At 38.8% G+C, this 19,165-nt stretch overlaps 1 protein-coding gene across 4 annotated transcripts in view; it reads right to left on the bottom strand.

The window, feature by feature from the left end:
* The window catches only part of grid2 (glutamate receptor, ionotropic, delta 2), a 646,068-nt gene that overhangs the window by 528,513 nt on the left and 98,390 nt on the right, over positions 1 to 19,165 (bottom strand). For all 4 annotated transcript variants that reach the window (XR_007892871.1, XR_007892870.1, XM_051653314.1 and 1 more), the window contains exon 2: positions 7,077 to 7,232. Coding sequence is in view for 2 of the 4 variants with exons in the window: in XM_051653314.1 (XP_051509274.1) it covers positions 7,077 to 7,232 (156 nt within the window). In the remaining 2 variants the exon portion in view is untranslated. The remainder of the gene's footprint in view (positions 1 to 7,076; positions 7,233 to 19,165) is intronic.

Below are 19,165 nucleotides of genomic sequence, written 5' to 3'. Positions count from 1 at the left end.
CTTCAGCAATCGAGAATGCTCTAGTTAATACTGCATTCATATCAGGGCTTTATGTGTGGGAAAAAAAGCTTAATGTAGTAAAATTATACTTAATGTTAACACAATCACAAGAATACTCTGGCTTAATTCACAAACAATCATTGCATTGAATAGGGAGAATGTCCCAAGTATGTTTACTGCCATTCTCTTAGGATAAAAGGGCCTGCTAAATGACTACTTACATTTGTTTTTCAGTTGTTTGGTATGAAATAGTAACAAAGATACTTGAGGCTTAGAGTTTTGTTTTTTTTTTGTTTTTTTTTGAGAACCTGCCAAAGCCAGACTTTATCCCTTGTAGTTTAAGATATTACGTGTCTTTCAAAACTAGATACTTTTTGTAAAAGTCATTGGAAATAGCCTAAGGCACTGTTTAACAGTTGTAACTCCTACAAGCGTTATTGGCCCCTTATTCTGCAGGTAAAATCCAAAAAGGTCAAACAAACTGTTGCTAAATTTCAATAAGTTTGCAGTGGTTCTCATTGTCAGAGGATGACCAGTCATAAAGTGTGCTTATCTTGCAATCCCTTATTAATAATGAACAGCATCCATTCAAGAAGTATTTGTGATCAAATCCATGTAATGAATAATTGAAAAGCTGCTCTTCAAAATGTGAATCAGCTAAATTTAACTAACCAAAGCAAACAAAAACAATGATTATGAACAGAGCAGCCTGAATAATACACAACAACTTTATCAACCTCTGAAATATTCATCACAATAGATATTGCCGTTTCAGGTTGTTACATTTTTCCATTCTGCTTCAGAATTACCCTTATTAAACTAAACTTCAGGGTAGATTTCCTATACAAAAACTAGAAGTGATGCAATTATCATACATATTTATGCATTACGTATTTTAAAATGTGAAATGCCTGAAATTCGTGAAATGTACATTCTGTTGTGTTTAAATAGTTTCACAGATTCATATCTTCACTAATCCATAAAACCAGCCCTTTTCTTAAATCTATATTTCTATGTACAAAATGACCCATTGTTATTCACTGAATAATATCCCCCAAAATGCACTACTCTTTTTGTCACATTGTCAAACACTTTACGGACTATAATAAGTATCCAGTGGAAATAAAAATGTGTATGACAAAGTAACAAATAACCAGAATGCATTTTGGCAGTAATGTCATCATGCTAGGAAGCTTCAGTAAACAGTTCGGTGAAACCATATGAAGTATGTGCATCTCACACTTTGTAATGCTTCCAGTGAAGGTATTTTCAGAAACAATAATGTCCATAGTGACAGGCAGTCTTTGAAGATCTTTAAATAATACAAATGTACACAACAATAGCACATACAGCACAGAACTTTACATAGTGGTGTCGGAGTGGGTCAGATTTTGCTTTCTTTGGAAGGCCTTCCAACAGTCCCGACAATGAAAACGTAAAAAGTTTAAAGGGATAGTACACCCAAATTCATTCATTGTTTACTCACTCTCGTGTTGTTCCAAAGCAATATGACTTTCTCTGTTTTTTGGTACACAAAGGGAGAAATTTTGAAGATTTGTTTTTCTTCTGCTCAGTAATGTCATTCAGTGGCAGTGGATAGTGACCACCTCTTCAAGCCTCATAAAGGATGTACAATTTTAATTCAGAAGACCAATAAATTATTTAGTGTGACTCATGCCTTGTTCTGAAGGCAAAGTATAATCTAATTTAGATTATATAATCTAATTGATTATTTAGTGAAAATCTTGACCGACCGTTTCTCTCCTGTGCGCATTTATGAGAGTGCACAAGAGCAGCTGTTATGCTGTTTAAGCGAAAACTAGTGTAACTGGACCACCACAGAGATATAAACCACAGAAAACACAACACAACTGCCCAAAAACCAGAGAACCGAACTTACAAAACATGTCTGAAGATTTTGAAGTCGACGAATAGATGCATTTCTGTGCCCAGCCTTATTTGTATGAACCGGAGTACTCAGAATCTAAATCAGCTTTATATAAAAAACAACAGAAGTCAATGGTATGTCCCTATTTAGATAGCTGTGCAAACATGTTTATGTATATGTGCGTGTGTGTGTGTGTGTGTGTGTGAGTGAGAGAGAGAGAGAGAGAGAGAGAGAGAGAGAGAGAGAGAGAGAGAGAGAGAGAGAGAGAGAATCAATTAAGTCAAGGACATACCCAAATATTCTGATTTTAAAAAGGGAAACAACATATTTATTGAACACTAATCTGAATCCTGGGGACATGTCCCCCTCAATGTCTATGTGATTATGGCCTTGGTGTGTCTACTTCCAAGTACAGCATCAAAGTATGTCCACAGAACATAGTAGTAGGGGTTTATGGTGCTAGGCCTTCAATAAATAAATAAAGCAAATCTATATTACTTTGAACACAAGGCCGTTTTCTCAAAATCTAAATGCATGTGAAGGGCTTGACAATTCAACAGCCATCCTTCAGTGCATCTGACCTTTCAAGCAGACACTCCCCAGTGAGCTGGATGATGCTTCCTTGAAAAGGACAAAACAAGATACATCTATGTAAGAGCATATTGTAATTACTGATGTGAGTTCAAAGGGAATCTGTCAGTCCCTGTTTGCAGATCAGACAAGCCGCTGATGGGTAAGAAACTCACAACACCCAGAATGCTAGCAGAACAAAAGGTGCCACATGCACAAACACACACACACACACACACACACACACACACACACGCAAAGAGTTGAAAACACAGGGTCCAATCTGGCCAGGAGGAGTTGCTGTGGAAAATGACAAAAAAAGAAAAAAGAAAAAAGAAAAAAGGTTCCTGGCACCCCTTCGCGACTCTCTTTTAACCCTAAGGGCAGGATGAAGCCTGACAGGGCAGTCCTGAGAATTGGAAGACAACATTTTTTCACTCTGCTACTCAGGCGAAAAACTGCACAGCCTCATAACACAGACAAGTTTAGAGACATGAGACGCAATGGGATGGGCTAAAGGGAATTTTCTGTGTCTAAAATAATGCATTTTGATGTTTAAATCAATGGCTTTAATCTTTTTTTTTTTTTTTTTTTTTTTTTTTTACAATAAACAAGTCACTAAGATGCACGCGCCTTTAAAGATAACATTAAATATGAACAAGTAGACTCCACAGGGGTCCATGTGAAACTTGCAACAATCTGTAGTAGGCTAATCTCCATTAATGTAAAGTCTGGGGATTATGCCTTATTTTCATTTGATAAACAACAGAGCTAAAGAGCTTATCCACACAACGAGTCTACTACGTTTTGTCAGATCTCCGGTTTTCTAGTCTTAAATGGTTTAAACTGGTCTGGCCTGGACCAGCTAGTGTTCAGCTGGTTAGCGCAAGCCTGACTAGCTCACAAGTAGGCATGTGACAGTATTCGGTAATACGGTATATCATGTAATTAACATGCACGATATTCTTTGGCTGGTTTAGGTTGTCTTCATTTTCAGCAGTGCTGGGCTTATTCTATGAGAATAGTTGGTGTTATCCTGGCTTGTTGAAAAGTTCCAATGACGAACAGATTTTAAATGTGACAAGCTTTGAACGCTTTTTATAGAGGAAAAAAATACACTATTCACATAGCAAGCTGACTTTGAGGAGATAAACAGATGTTTAAACAAATGAGCTATACATAACAAGGTCCAGAATCATACATCCATAAGAAGCAGAATCATTAGCGCTCATGCTGAACCATAACACATGTGCACCTGTAATTAGGCTCCCTCACTGAGGATCTTTAAACAAATAAAAGAAAGGATAAAAGGAAAAGACATACACACACAGCCAAGGAGCCTTCAATGTGAGAGAAGACCCCTCAAGAGCAGAGAGTGTAGTTAGCCAAAGCAGGCCTCTCCATTAGATAATATGGGTCAACTACAACATGCCACACGCTCCCTTTGACCTCTATAACTCCATGCGGCCAAAAGGATAACTTGCTGAATTCATCCACATTCAGACACTAAAAGCTGAGCCACCCAGCATAACAGTATCAGAGACTATTAAATGGAAGTCATAAAAATGTCAGCCATGTTTACATTACCATACCTTAACAGAGTTAACGGGGGATGTTAACTAATACGCATGTGTCAAGAAACATCACATGTAATTTGATGTTATATCTGTGTAGATGTATTTGTATGCAAACTTAAAATTAAAAAAAGTTCAGAGATGGCATAACAAAGCCCCATTTAATGTGACGGCATGTAAAGACGACATTTTTTAACATAGTAGTTAAGTAGGATACTTACACTTTCTTTGCCTAATAGTAAATTAATAGACAGAATTATCCTTAAAATATAGTGGGTAACATGAGCCAAAATCATCACCTCTGTGAGGGGCGAATATCATCATGGCTATCAATAGAAAAATTATAGAGATTAATCTCATCATTTTCAACCTGTCTTAAAGTGATAGTTCACCCAAAAATGAAAATTTCATCATTTACTCACCCTCATGCCATCCCAGATGTGTATGACTTTCTTTATTCTCCAGAATACAAACGAAGAGGTTTAGAAGAATACCTCAGCACTGTAAGTCCATACAATCCAAGTAAATGGTGACCAGACCTTTGAAGCTCCAAGAATCACATTATTGCCACATAAAAGTAATCCATAAGACTCCAGTGGTTTAATCCATGTCTTCAGAAGCGATATGATAGGTGTGGGTGAGAAAAAGTTCAATATTTAAGACTCTTTTTTACTATAAATCTCCACTTTCACTTTTCTATTCTTTCACATTTTGAAAGTGAAAGTGGAGATTTATGATAAAAAGGGACTTTAATATTGATCTGTTTCTCACCCACACCTATCATATCGCTTCTGAAGACATGGATTAAACCACTGGAGTTTTATGGATTAATTTTCTGTGATTTTTGGAGCTTCATAAGTCTGGTCACCATTCACTTGCATTGTATGGATCTACAGAGCTGAGATGTTCTTCTAAAAATCTTTGTTTATGTTCTTTAGAATAAAGAAAGGCATACACATCTGGGATGGCATGAGGGTGAGTAAATTAATAATAATAAAAAAAAGAGTAATAATGCATTTTTTTCTTTGAAATTTTCCACTGACCCCTTAGTGGCCCCTGGGGGACCACTGACCCATGTTAAAAAAAACCTGCTCTAGCTTATCAAATTAAAAACCCTCTTTTTTCCTATTTGTCAGGCCTTGTCCTTTTTGGATGAAGGGTTTGGTGAGGTTTTGTTCCTTGTGCTACTTGTTTTACATTATTGTACTTTGCCTTCCCCTTATAAAGCTGTGTTGGGAGCCTACATTATACTGAGTATGCTTAAGATCATCCACTTATCTGAATTTCTATTTATAAGAATCCTTTAATTTAGCAGATCGCTCCAATCCAGCACCGCTCCCTTGTGAAATAGGTTGTCAAAACGTTTGGTGCAAAATACTTTAAAGCAAATAAAGACAAACATACTAAACATTTTTGTGTAAGAGAAGGAGAGGAGGATGCCAAAGTGAGAATATTGTAAGTGCTAGTTAACTGAACTCTGCAGTTGCATAGAGAACAGTGAACTTGCTGATGTTTGAATGGCAAAGTTCCAAGGGCCTTGTACCTGTCTTATTTGTTTGCAGGATAACACAAAGTGGACCTGCTCCAAAATCTAACAGCACTAATTTGAGGAAACCACAGCATCAAGGCATTATTGGATCATTCTGCTGATCTAAAATCGAATAGTAGAGGTTGAGATAAAGCTGACGTCAATCTCAATCTCAGAAGCTATAAAAGTGTTGGGACCAGACAGTTGCATAATTACAGGCCGTGTGAGCATTTAAAATGATTTAAAAGATTTTATTCTAATGATTAAAACAGGCACCTAAATTGGCTGTACTTACCCTTTAATCTTAATAATTCAGGAATTTCAGGTTAAATTGTAATGTAAATAAAGACTTAATAGGCGCAACCAAGTTATTTACATCCCATGCATATCTTTAACAGTTAGTAAACAAATGCAGGCTATTCATGTCTTTTGTCTTATGCAAACATTATTCGACTCTCAGGAGGTAATGGCTCAGAGGAGAATGGTGTCCAAATTAATGAACATCATGAGCAATGTCTCCCACCCTCTCCAAGGCATGTTTGCTGAAATGAGGATTGCGTTCAGTAACAGGGTGATCCATCCACAGTGTAACAGAGGGTGCCATTGAAGGTCATTCCTGCCTACTGCCATAAGACTCTACAATGTTTCTGCTGTGTTCATGATCAAAGAAAACATTGACTTGTTTTGACTCCTCAGCCTACAACTGTTTCTCTCAACAAATGCTTCACATTGCTCTGTTTACAACCTTTAGTAAACTCCAGTTCATATGTATTATCTTTTTTATTTATTTTGTTGCACTGCAATATCTATCTATCTATCTATCTATCTATCTATCTATCTATCTATCTATCTATCTATCTATCTATCTATCTATCTATCTATCATCCACCCACCCACTCACCCAATCAATCAACCAACATACCTACCTACCTACCTACCAATCTATCTATCTATCTATCTATCTATCTATCTATCTATTTTGTATTGTGATATTTTGCCCCTGATGTAGAATTTGATTTTCAATTCTATTAACTCTTGTTCAACTGATGTTCAGCTTGTTATGATTTTTGTAACAGTCTGTGTTCTGATTTTCTTTGCCAACATTTGTTTGCACTTAATTAGTCATAAGATTTATTCCATCTGCAAACACTCCTTTCCAGACCACAGCCAGTCTCAGTCACATCAGCCATGCAAGTCTGTGTCTGTCTGTCTGTATCTATAAAATGCGAAGAACATTTTGTTTGTCTTGTTCTCTTCTAATTTGTGTAAACTGAATTGACGAGGAACCTATCAGATACCCAACATTTATAAATGCAAACCCGTCTGTTGAGATGATTTGAAAGTGCACTGAGAGAGCAAAAACTGAAAGCAATCACAGCTAATGAACAAGTCACAATTCACTGCATTGTGATTGCCTCTCTTATGGCTCTGACTGTTACAGAGTATGAGTGTGGAAAGGTGCAGGCCACTGTTTTGAAGTCAGATCATTGAAATACTCTGTGATCAGATGGCATACCTTCCTGCACTGCCTGGAATGGGTTGTTCCCATCTACAAACTCCACAGATATGGTGATCTTCTCTGTCTCCAGGATCTCATTGTTGAGATTGAGATCTGCCACCGCCAGGCGAAACACCTCATCGTCCTTTTTTGCAGACTCATCGAAAATGGCCCCTAAAAAAGATGATTAAGATTAGTCATTGTGCTGCAGTGTTGCACAGTATCCCATGCCACAGTACTACCATGGAATTCAAGCTTCAAAACACTGGTGTTACTACAATGTTTCTTAAATGTCAGTATAAGAATTCATCGTCTTCAGTTTTCTGTGAAACTCATGTGTTTACCCAATTGCTGCGTGAAAGTAAAGAAATTAAGACAGAACTATATTATTTTTGGAAAATTTTATTCTAATATATTAGAATATGGTTAGGAAATGCTTAGTAAGCTTAAAATGGAGTGGTGGTGGCGTTGTGGGATAAAGCACAGAACTGGTAAGCAGAAGTTTGTTGGTTTGATCCCCACAGCCACCACCATTGTGTCTTTGAGCAAGGCACTTAACTCCAGGTTGCTTCGGGGGATTGTCCCTCTAATAAGTGCACTGTAAGTCGCTTTGGATAGAAGCATCTACCAAATGCATAAATGTAAATGCAATCACAATAGTTCCTTTATGAAACCATAAATAATTAATACAAAAACAGAATAGCTAGCCTACATCATTCAGCCTGCTATTCAAACAACAGTGGAGTCATACCGTAAGAGATAATTGAGGTGTTGTGATAACTCTGTTATGCTGTGTATTCAAAATAGTTCCTTATTAATGACTTCTATACTCGTATGTTTGACAACTGGACACTGACACAGACAATGAAATTAACCTAAACTGAATCCAAATGAACATTTACCCCATCCTGTCACATACAAACCCTTCTGCGACACAACCTCTCATTTTTTTACAGTAGCATTTGCTGTAACAGCTACAATCTCTTCATTATTCATTATTCATTTGTACTGTTTCAGAAACTGAGGCAATATTAAATGTATCCAGCTAAGTAGCAAACATAACTGATATGGTAGCACATTGCAGAAATTAGGATATTTTTTTAAATAAATTTATTTCTGATTAAATCAATAATTTCTTTGCAGCTAGAAATTACAAATATTTATGAACATGCAAATATAAAAAGTTAGGAAGCACTTTTTACAACAACACAAACAACTCATTACTATATACAACCTAAAATGAGTTCCAGACAGCATCGCTGAGCCAAAAACCAATGTTTTATTTTTTTTACTCTGTCTGGCTTTATTCAGCACCATAGTTAGTATTTAATTAATAAATTCTACACTAGGCAAAATAATACACCAGCTTTTAAGTAAAGATAGTTTTTGCATGTAGACTGCCAACTATTCAAAGTTAATACAATGTAATCATATATAAAAATACACATAAACACAATGTTCTCCACATATGTGCACGTCAGGTTTATATAAGTGCAGGCAGAGTGCAAATGCTTCTGTAAACAATTTAATCTACACTTATTGGAGTTTACAGATCTAGCTGTAACAGAAAATAGTATTTCAGAGCCTAAAATGTAATCTTGTATATCTATGTATAAGGAAATGTAATCTTGTCGACCTGTATGCATGAAAGTTATGTCAAAAAATTGTCAACTCCTTGTGGTCCATGAGAAGTAGGCTGAATCCAAGTATTTTCACAGTGTGTGTCTTTCGTATAGGGCGAACTGGTGCCCTTACATGAGTGGCACACAGGAGACAGTTGGTATTCACATTAAAATCTGTGGTCAGTTGTGAACAGGCCAAGTCAAGACAATACCTGCAGGGCAGTATAAAACTGTCAGGCCTTTAACAAGACAAATCACAGGAAAACACACACAGTCTCCAGTCCTCTGCAAAACATAATAATGGGTCTTTTATCTGAGGATAGAACTGAGTTGCCATAGAAACAAAACTCAAGGTGGAAGTTTCTTTAAAGCTGCAAATCTCTTCTGTAGCAGTAGGGAATGCAGCAGAGGGGGTATTATTCTCTATGGCTATTCTCCCTTGGTTTGTTTAGCCACCTTAACCAAAATTTCCATAATTCAAGTAAAAGAATCTGTTGTAACTTTTCCACTTGCATGTCAATGATGAGCACCTTGCCACCTAGCTTCATTATGAATGGGGCTGGGGGGGAGGGGGGGGGGGGGGAGAGACAGTTTGATTTTGAAGTGTCCATCAGGCTCAGCAGGGGCATCATGCACCCATTTTTTAGGGGGCACCAATGGGAATCCTGGCTCACTTGGTGCCCTAGGCAAGATAACACATGGTCAAAGAAAAAAAAAATGCTTAGTAGTTAGTAGTAATTCATTAGCTATGACTATGTGAAAGAACTGTTGGTCTAGTGGTAGAGTTTTTGATTAGCTATCAAGGTGACATGACTTTTGACAAGCTAAAATTGCAACTGAACTTTATGGACAGTGATCACAATGCATTTCCATTTTATAGGAAAGAACAGCTTTAACCTTTTGATAAAAACTCCTTTTGTGTTCCAATTTTGGTTTAAAGTAGAGCTTTCGAAATTAACTTGTTAACGCCTGAGATTAATTTACAATATTTAATGCTCTAGTTCTCCTTTAACATGATTAACGCATTTACCAATTTGACATTTGACTATGACATTTCATTCAGCTCCGCGTGAGTTCTAAACACTGGTTGGAACAGGGCGGAACCTTTGTGTCAGGGGACATTACAGTGACGTGCACACCACAACCATGTCAGATTCCATGTCACTGAGCGTGTTTACATGCACGTTGATAAGCTGACAACGTGTGTGGTCATGTAAACGCAATAAACAGCGTTCCTTTATCGGTGTAAGGTCATAAACGGTGTAAATAAACCGGTCGACACGGGTAGATTTTTGCCCATTATGCCGATTTTGCATGGCATGTTCTCACCAGCTTATCCAATGTGCACAGGTGTTGAGCACGTGTCTCTTCACGGTTTGACGTCAAAAGCAGAGAATAACGCGATTATTTCAAATCTCATGTAAACATGGTTTTCTTGCTTTGTCAGATTTTTTAAATAAGCTACTTTTTGGGGGAAATCAGCATATTGGTGTGCATGTGAATGTGCTCACTGATCAAGTGATGGAGAAAAAACCAAACCCAGATGGTGCTTTTGATATACTGCATTCAGATGACACGCTGCATTGAAGCAGCAGAATTTCCCTGGCGCCACATTAAGCTTCTGTCTAACCGGACAAGATGAAGAATCATAGTGTCAGTGCTAAAAGCAAAACAAGACATTCTCTGCAAGCGCTTTCCATGTGGAGTTCAAAGTTGCGTGAATCATGTAAATGCGGCTTCACGATTGCTGTAGCAAAGTGGATAGCCAAGATAAACATTGTGGAGAATTAGGGTTTAAGAGATGAGGGTTTAACTGTCATTGCCATTGAGGATGAGGGTTTAACTCTCATGACCCATAGCAATGAATGCACCCTATGTGGACTAGTTCTTTCAATTAGTCAACCTCCCACTCACATTTAATGTTACTTGAATTGGTGCTATTTTAGTCAGTTTCTGTCTTTATACTGCGGAATGCTTTGTTTGATAAATGTTAATAAAACATTATTATTACAAACATAATTTTGTTTTCTTTCTTAAAAAGGAAATTAATGCATTTTGACAGGAAAAATGTACATAGAGAGTAAAATTTTAGCACTTTCAAAATATGCAATTTATCAGGATTAACTATAAAAAAAATAATAATGCGATTAATCACGATTAAATATTTTAATCGACTGACAGGATAAGTTTAAAGCAAAAGATCTGCGGAGGGTGTGACTCGTTTGGGTTAATTTGAATGTGGGTTTCAACAAACACTTTTTTTTTTTTAAATCTACAATAATCATGTAACTTAATTATTACAGCTGCATTCAAAATGCACTTGGCACAAGCCTACTCAGTTTGAATGAGCATGGCACTTCTGAGGCTCAGGATGGCAAAAAAAAAAAAGAAAAAAATAAATTTGTATCTTTACGAAAGGACACAGGCACTTGTTTAAACTGCAGCACAGACTTCCTCAAGCACCTATGCAGCATTATTGAGAACAAAACAGATTCCACAATAAGGTCCAATCAGGATTAATATCCTGCAGCCACTCTCAAGAAGAAAAAAAACAACTGGAATCAAATTTTTCCGCCTTAATCAGTCCTACTCACTATCCCATGGGGGCTTCTCCTCTTCGGATGACTGAGAGAGTGCAAGTGTGCACGTGTGTGTGTGACTATGAGAGGGCAGTTGCTATTACTGATTTACAAGCTGCTGGATTGCAGCTCTAAACAGGCAGAGTGGCTGCAGCTCTTGAGCAATTGAGTTGTGAGGAAAAAGACTTCATTAAATAAATCAAAGAGGAAAGAAATAACACTGAGGCTGGCTCAAGCAGACATATCAAGGGCAACTAGTTTCATACAGCCATATTGTTCTCTGTTACTATCATAATTTCATATGATAACATCAGGTCACAATATCACCAAGTAACAGGGGGGTGTCCAGATAGGTAGCCTTAAAATTTGATTGGCCACCACAGGTGCCACCTCAAAATTCTAAAATTTGAACGGCAAATTCTCTAGCCAGAGGTGGGACCGTCAAATTCCATATAACTTGCTTGGTCCAACCAGGTCTCATAAAATCACGTAACTGTAACAAAATTTTAGCAAAATGATTTTAACGTGACTCGTTCTACGAATCGCTACAGTTTTCTGGTTAAATAAACACAACACTACACTAGGGCTGGGCGATATGCAAGAAATATGTTCACAATATTTTTTTTATAAAAGAAATTTTACGATATCCAATTACATCGTCCACTGCCGAGGGTGTATGTAATATTTTTGCTTTAAAAATTACATTTATTTACTGAAACATGAAAAACTTAAACCAAAGATATTTCTAAATTCAAATGTACTACAAATGAAATGAAAAAGCAAATAAAATAATGAAGTGTTAAAAAAAGACATATATAACCACCTCCCATTTGCCGTCACACAAGTAGCTACACATCTACGACAACAGGTGCAAAATTTATTTTCTAAAATTACTTAGATCTAAAGTAATTTTAAATGTAAACATAATAATAATGATACTTTAAATATAAATACATTTTAGGTGAACATGCCTTTGTACTATTTTATGATTTAAATCACACACATATACATATAAAGTGAACCTGTAGAGTTGCGTTCACAATGCATGTTAAGCACGAAAAATAAAGCAAACCAAACTTTGAGCACCTCCTGAGATGGTCTAAGGTCATTTGCAGCATTCTCACAGACGACACTATTCTTGAAAACTGTTTTCACAAGACTGAAAAAGAGAAGAAACAGTGAGAAATCTTTACATGCACGTGTTACACGAGACATGGTTGTGCTGCACGCCTCTGAACAAACAGCGAATCAGACATGCGCTTTGACAGCTTTTCTGTAGTCTTTTCTTAAAAAAATATAATAAAGTGAATGTCTTCAAGAGCGCAACTTTGTGTTTAACAGCATTTCTTGTCATGTGTCATTCCGAGATGTTTTGCAGGTAACCGCCATAGTGGCGGGAAGATGAGCAAAGTTACCCATCACACCGCATAAAATAACCCACATTTGGTGGATCGTGGTTGCTAATTTCAAACCCTGACTACTATTGAATATATTTGGTGACTCCCAAGCTCCATGGTTTTGTCATTTCCCGGTACATCATAGCCTAAATAAAATGTATTATTATTATGATTATTATTATCATTATCATCAGGATCAGAAGCAGAAGTGTCATGTCCATTCAAACTGAGGGGGCATGTGCCAAAATGACAAATGTCAAAATGTAAAGCTACTCTTTTTCATACAATGGTTATCACTGGCTGTTAAGTTCAGGTACAAATATGCTTGGTTGATTAAAATAATCTACATAATTAGGTCAGGTTTTGAACATGGGTCTCCTTGCTCAGTAATAAAAATTGTACTGACTAACACACCTTTCATATATACTGTATTAAAAATTATCTATTTATCTGCCAGTGACTAACACAGGTGGCCCCCATAATACCCTTATTTATTAGGGAAGTATGTTAACGCATTGACTGGCCTCCCTGGGCAAAGAAGTTTGGACACGCCACTGATCAAATCATTTTTTTTATTGTTTTTCTTTAATTACTACTTTCCAATTAGAGGCATAGGACAATCGCAGTGCAACTAAATTCTTACATTTTGTCTATGAAAATCATTTCATAATTTAAAAAGATCAGGAACATGGAACAATGCCACAATAATTCTGTGTCACACCGATGACAAAAATGTACTGATCTTCTCAAACAATGTCAATTAATTGGAGGAAGAGCTCGGATAATTGGTCTTAAGCGGGTTTAACAGTGCGTTCTCTCTCAGTGAACTGTCTTGGCCTGAAGAAAACAAAAGACGACTTTTTCCCTCCTATATGTCAGTCAGAGCAGCCAGAGGCTCTATATTAGAACACACTGTCAGGCCTGTCACTGTTAGACAGTTTGAGAGGACCACAGCTGGGTGAAAAGTCTCTGTAGTTCACTCTGTCGTACAACCATATTAAGTGATCCTCAGCATGCTGCAGTTTGTTCCCAGGTCCCGTCTAAAACTCATGGGTGACTGTGCCTTCTCAGTAAGAGCCCCTTGTTTGTGGAATAATTTACCCATTCATATCAGATCATGTCCCACTATTGATGTTTTTAAATCATCTCTTAAGACTCATCTTTTCTCTGTAGCATATGGATTTGAGTAGGTGGATATGTGTTTAAGTTATATTTTGTGTGTTTATGATTGTGTTTTTCTTACTGTTGATGTTTTTAAATAATCTTTTAGATCTGTTTAGGTGGATATGTGTTTGTGTTATAATTTTGTGTGAACTTGTGTGCAATTTTCTTACTGTCATATTAATCTTATTGTACAACACTTTGTCCAGCACTTGCTGTTTTTAAATGTGCTTCAGAAATAAATGATTGATTAATTGATTGATTGATTCTTTACATGCTTAAATACAGTTGAAGTCAGAAGTTTACATGCACTTACATTGAGGTCATTAAAACACATTTTTTAACCACTCCACAGATTTCATATTAGCACACTATAGTTTTGGCAAGTCGTTTAAGACATCTACTTTGTGCATAACATGAGTAATTTTTCCAACAATTGTTTACCGACAGATTGTTTCACTTTTAATTGACTATATCACAATTCCAGTGGGTCAGAAGTTTACATACACTAAGTTAACTGTGCCTTTAAGCAGCTTGTAAAATTCCAGAAAATGATGTCAACCTTTAGACAATATGCCAATTAGCATCTGATATTAGGTGTACTGAATTGGAGGTGTACCTGTGGATGTATTTTAAGGCCTACCTTCAAACTCAGTGCCTATTTGCTTGACATCATGGGAAAATCAAAAGAAATCAGCCAAGACCTTAAAAAAAAATTATGGACCTTCACAAGTCTGGTTCATCCTTGGGAGCAATTTCCAAATGCCTGAAGGTACCACTTTTATCTGTACAAACAATAGTACGCAAGTATAACACCATGTGGTCATGCAGCCATCATACTGCTCAGGAAGGAGACGCATTCTGTCCCTTAGAGATGAATGTAGTTTGGTGCGAAAAGTGCAAATCAATTCCAGAACAACAGCAAAGGGCCTTATGAAGATGCTGGAGGAAACAGGTAGACAAGTATCTATATCCACAGTAAAACGAGTCCTATATCGACATAACCTGAAAGGCTGCTCAGCAAGGAAGAAGCCAGTGCTCCAAAACCACCATAAAAAAGCCAGACTACAGTTTGCAAGTGCACATGGGGACAAAGATCTTACTTTTTGGAGACATTTTCTATGGTCTGATGAAACAAAAATGGAACTTTTTGTCCATATTGACCATAGTTATGTTTAGAGGAAAAAGGGTGAGGCTTGCAGGCCAAAGAACACCATCCCAACCATGAAGCATGGGGGTGGCAGCATCATGTTGTGGAGGTGCTTTGCTGCAGGAGGGACTGTTGCACTTCACAAAATAGATGGCATCATGAGGAAGGAAAATTATGTGGATATATTGAAGAAACATCTCAAGACATCAGCCATGAAGTTAAAGCTTGGTCACAAATGGGTCTTCCAAATGGACAATGACCCCTAGCATACCTTCAAAGTTGTGGCAAAATCGCTTAAGGACAACAAAGTCATGCTATTGGAGTCGCCATCACAAAGCCCTGACCTAAATCTGATAGAAAATTTGTGAGCAGAACTGAAAAAGCGTGTGCGAGCAAGGAGGCCTACAAACCTGACTCAGTTACACCAGTTCTGTCTGGAGGAATGGGCCAAAATTCCAGAAACTTATTGTGAGAAGCTTGTGGAAGGCTACCCAAAATGTTTGACCCAAGTTAAACAATTTAAAGGCAATGCTACCAAATACTAACAAAGTGTATGTAAACTTCTAACCCACTGGGAATGTGATAAAATTACTCATGTTATCCACAAAGTAGATGTCTTAAACGACTTGCCAAAACTATAGTTTGCTAATATGAAATCTGTGGAGTGGTTAAAAAATTTGTTTTAATGACTTCAACATAAGTGTATGTAAATTTCTGACTTCAACTGTACGTTGAAGTTTTAAGGAGGTGCTTAGGCCAAAACTGAGCGTTTCAGACAGAGGGCCAAAAACAGGAGGAAAATTATCATATATTACTAAATTATGACTGTTTTGGTGTAAAAAAAAAAAAAAAAAAAAAACCTTTATAATATTATCAGTGGACCTCAGGGAAGATATTATAATTATGAAAAATAGCACTTCGTGAACCCTTTTTTGCAGTTTATTGGCAAAGCAGTAATACACTGACGAAGTGCTGTTTGTTATTCTTTAATCAGAGACCCTTCCCCCAAAATTCGATCACAAGTGGTCACAAGAGACACATTTCAGACGCATGTCTGTCTAAAATACTACCAGGTGTAAACAAGGGCCGCTATCACACCATTCAAAATGACTTAACACCCTAAAGGGCGTTATGCTGATACTGAACAAATGCGCACACAGTTCCAAAGGTCAGATGGGCCAGCTGAACAATCAGACGAAGAAGAGGACTGATAATGTACAGTAAAGCAGTCAGGATAAAGTATAAAAGCATAAAGTAAATACAACTCTGATCTACTCATGTGGCCCTTGGTGATGATAAAGGCAACTCAGTTGTTAGCGTGGCCTGATGATGATGTATTAGTTTGCGATGGCACGGGAGCATCTGAGTCTCAGGCATAGATTTACGGCAACAGGGGCGCATCTCTAAAAAGGATGGCCAGTTTGCAGTGACACCTCTGAGACAAGGCGGATTAATGAGCTTTGCAGACCACTGAGAACAGTAATGGCTTGACATAATATGTGATATAAAAACAGCAACACGAGCACTGTTTATCATACTGGCAGCAGCCCGCCATGCACTGTCAGCCATTAATAACTCTAAATTTTTGCTTAGCAGCCATGCGGCCCTCACGTTGTCTACCAGCATGCAAACAAACGGTGCTGTTCTGGCTTTTGTTTGAGGATGTATGGTAGTCTACCCTCATACCCATGCCTGCATTTATTGGTCCATGGGTGTAATTTAATTAAACTGTCAAGAATGACTTGCAACCTGATGTGGTTATTTGCAGTTATTTTTAACAAAGCCCATCATCACCATATTAAAACAGCAATGACACCCTGCTGAAAACACCAGCATTGATATGTATTGATATGTTTGTGTGTTAACTGTGTTATGGGCACATGGGATGCTGGTATGCTGGTGTCCCCACCAGCCTGCTAATCTAGAATAACTAGAGACCCCTTTTACACCTGGTTTTAGCATAAAACCTCATGCATCCCGGACAGCATAGTGCATACTTACAATCAACCTCTGTGAAAAAAACATGGGCTTTAAACTTTTCCAGCTATAAATGGCTTTAAAAGACAACAACCATCCGATCAATAAAAAAAATTGGAAAAGCCATTAAGCAGTCACATAAAAGACTTAACAGAATATCTTCAATATGCTTGACCATCAACATGAAATTACACTGATCATGTGAAGCAAGCACATCTAAAGTTCATTCAATGCATGTTCTCGGGTAAAATTAATTGCAAATTAAAACATCACATTTGTTGTTATATTAAAATTCAAGCAATTTTGGAGAAACAGTTTTTTGTGCTTTCTTCTTTTCTTTTTTTGGACTTTTTAGGGCTTTATCACCATGTAATAATGATGGAGGAAAAGAGACATTGTGTCGATGTAGTGACACTAGGGGTTCGCTCTTGAGAGCCCCAATCACCTTTGCTTTATTCAGAAAAGGCCAATGAAAATTGGCATGTGGAATTTGCATGCCACTCTCCGCCCTGGACATACAGGTATAAAAGGAGATAGCGTGCACCACTCATTCAGATTTGTGCTGAGGAGCCGAGAGAGAGTCCCGGCCATGTCAGCGGTCGGTTCAGCGCTGCGGTAGGAGGGACACAACGTCTCGTTCCCTCCATCAGGGAACAGAGGTTACATCAGTAACCAAGACGTTCTCTGTCTGTCACTCACTCAATGTCGTGTCGATGTAGTGACACTAAGGGTTCCTATATGAAACGCCGCAGGTGCTGAACCATGTCATGAGGTACGGAGGAGCAGACATGGGCAGGCTGCTGCGTGCCTCGCATCATGCGCTCGACCACGTCGTGACCTTCCAGCGAGTTAGGTAAGGCGTCTCCCTGGTCCCGATAAGGGTGAGAGTAGGCACTTACCTGAGGAGGCTACAGGCTGTGGCCTTTCCTGATTTTTGTATTAAGCAATTTCCCACAGAGCACCTGCTAGAATAGTGCTGGGGAAGTGCTCTTTCCTCTCCAGGATTGAGAGCACTATGGAGACCACATCCTACCAGAGGGAGGTTAACATGTGGAGAATACCTCACATGGACTTACCGACGGGGAAGTTCACATATGGAATGATGCCACTGGGGAGGATCCTATCTACGGAAAGGGTACACAGCAACAGTGGCCGAGGCAGAGCAGAGCTCTGTCGAGGGGAAACACAGGGTTCACCTGAGGGGAAACCGAACAGTGGAAACGCATCATACGGGATTACAGAGGGGGGAATCACCACGGATGGAGCACTGAGCCCAAGTACGCGGGCTCAGCTCAAAAGGGGCATACCACGAGTACTGGGCCTGGTGGCATTATTTCTCCGGCGATTTCGTCACCGAATAGTGCTTAAGAAATTAAAGAGGCGTCCAGAGTTCAACAGTTGCGGGGCACTGTTGTGGACAAGATAGTGCACATTATCACCTTATGGGGAAAGGTGCAAATGCAAGCGATACACCCGACCAGCTGCTCTGCCTACCTGTTGTTACCCTGTAACACTCGGGTCGAAACCGGTTCTATGTGCAGGTTGTAGAACCTCGCAAAGGTATTGGGTGTAGCCCAACCCGGTGTTCTGCATATGTCCATTAGAGAGGTGCCCCTCACCAGTGCCAAGGAGAACGCAACACCTCTAGTGGAGTGTGCCCAGACTGCCAATGGGTACGGCAAGTCTTGTGATTGGTAAGCTAGAGAAATGGCATCCACAATCCAATGGGCCAGCCTCTGTATGGAGACAGCTTTCCCCTTCTGCTGCAGGAACAGCAACACTGGCAGCAATTCTAGGCAGTTGATGTGCCATTGCAGGTGGGGCCCTGTCCAGAGCCCCGATACTGCCTGCCCGTTGCACACAGTGCCCCAGCCCGAATTTGAGGCATCTGTCGTGACCACGACGTGCCTTGAGACCTGCTCTAAGGGAACCCCTGCCCGTAGAAATGCCAGCTATGACCAAGGGCTGAAAGTATGGTGGCACTGTGGCATGATAGTCACATGCTGGGTACCGTGGTGCCATGCCCACCTCGGGACTCAAGTCTGTAGCCAGTGCTGGAGTGGTCTTATATGCATCAACCCGAGGGGGAGTACCGCCGCCGAGGATGCCATATGCCCCAGTCTCTGAAATTGTTTCAATGGCACCGCTGTCCTCTGCTTGAAGGTTTTCAGGCAGGCCAGCACCGACTGTGTACGCTCGTTTGTAAGGCGTGCCATCATGG

The sequence above is a fragment of the Myxocyprinus asiaticus genome, chromosome 24 (genome assembly GCF_019703515.2).
Source record: "Myxocyprinus asiaticus isolate MX2 ecotype Aquarium Trade chromosome 24, UBuf_Myxa_2, whole genome shotgun sequence".
In the NCBI taxonomy this organism is placed as follows: domain Eukaryota; kingdom Metazoa; phylum Chordata; class Actinopteri; order Cypriniformes; family Catostomidae; genus Myxocyprinus; species Myxocyprinus asiaticus.
The sequence above is the reverse complement of the archived record's forward strand: the minus strand, read 5'-3'. Positions and strand labels throughout refer to the sequence as shown.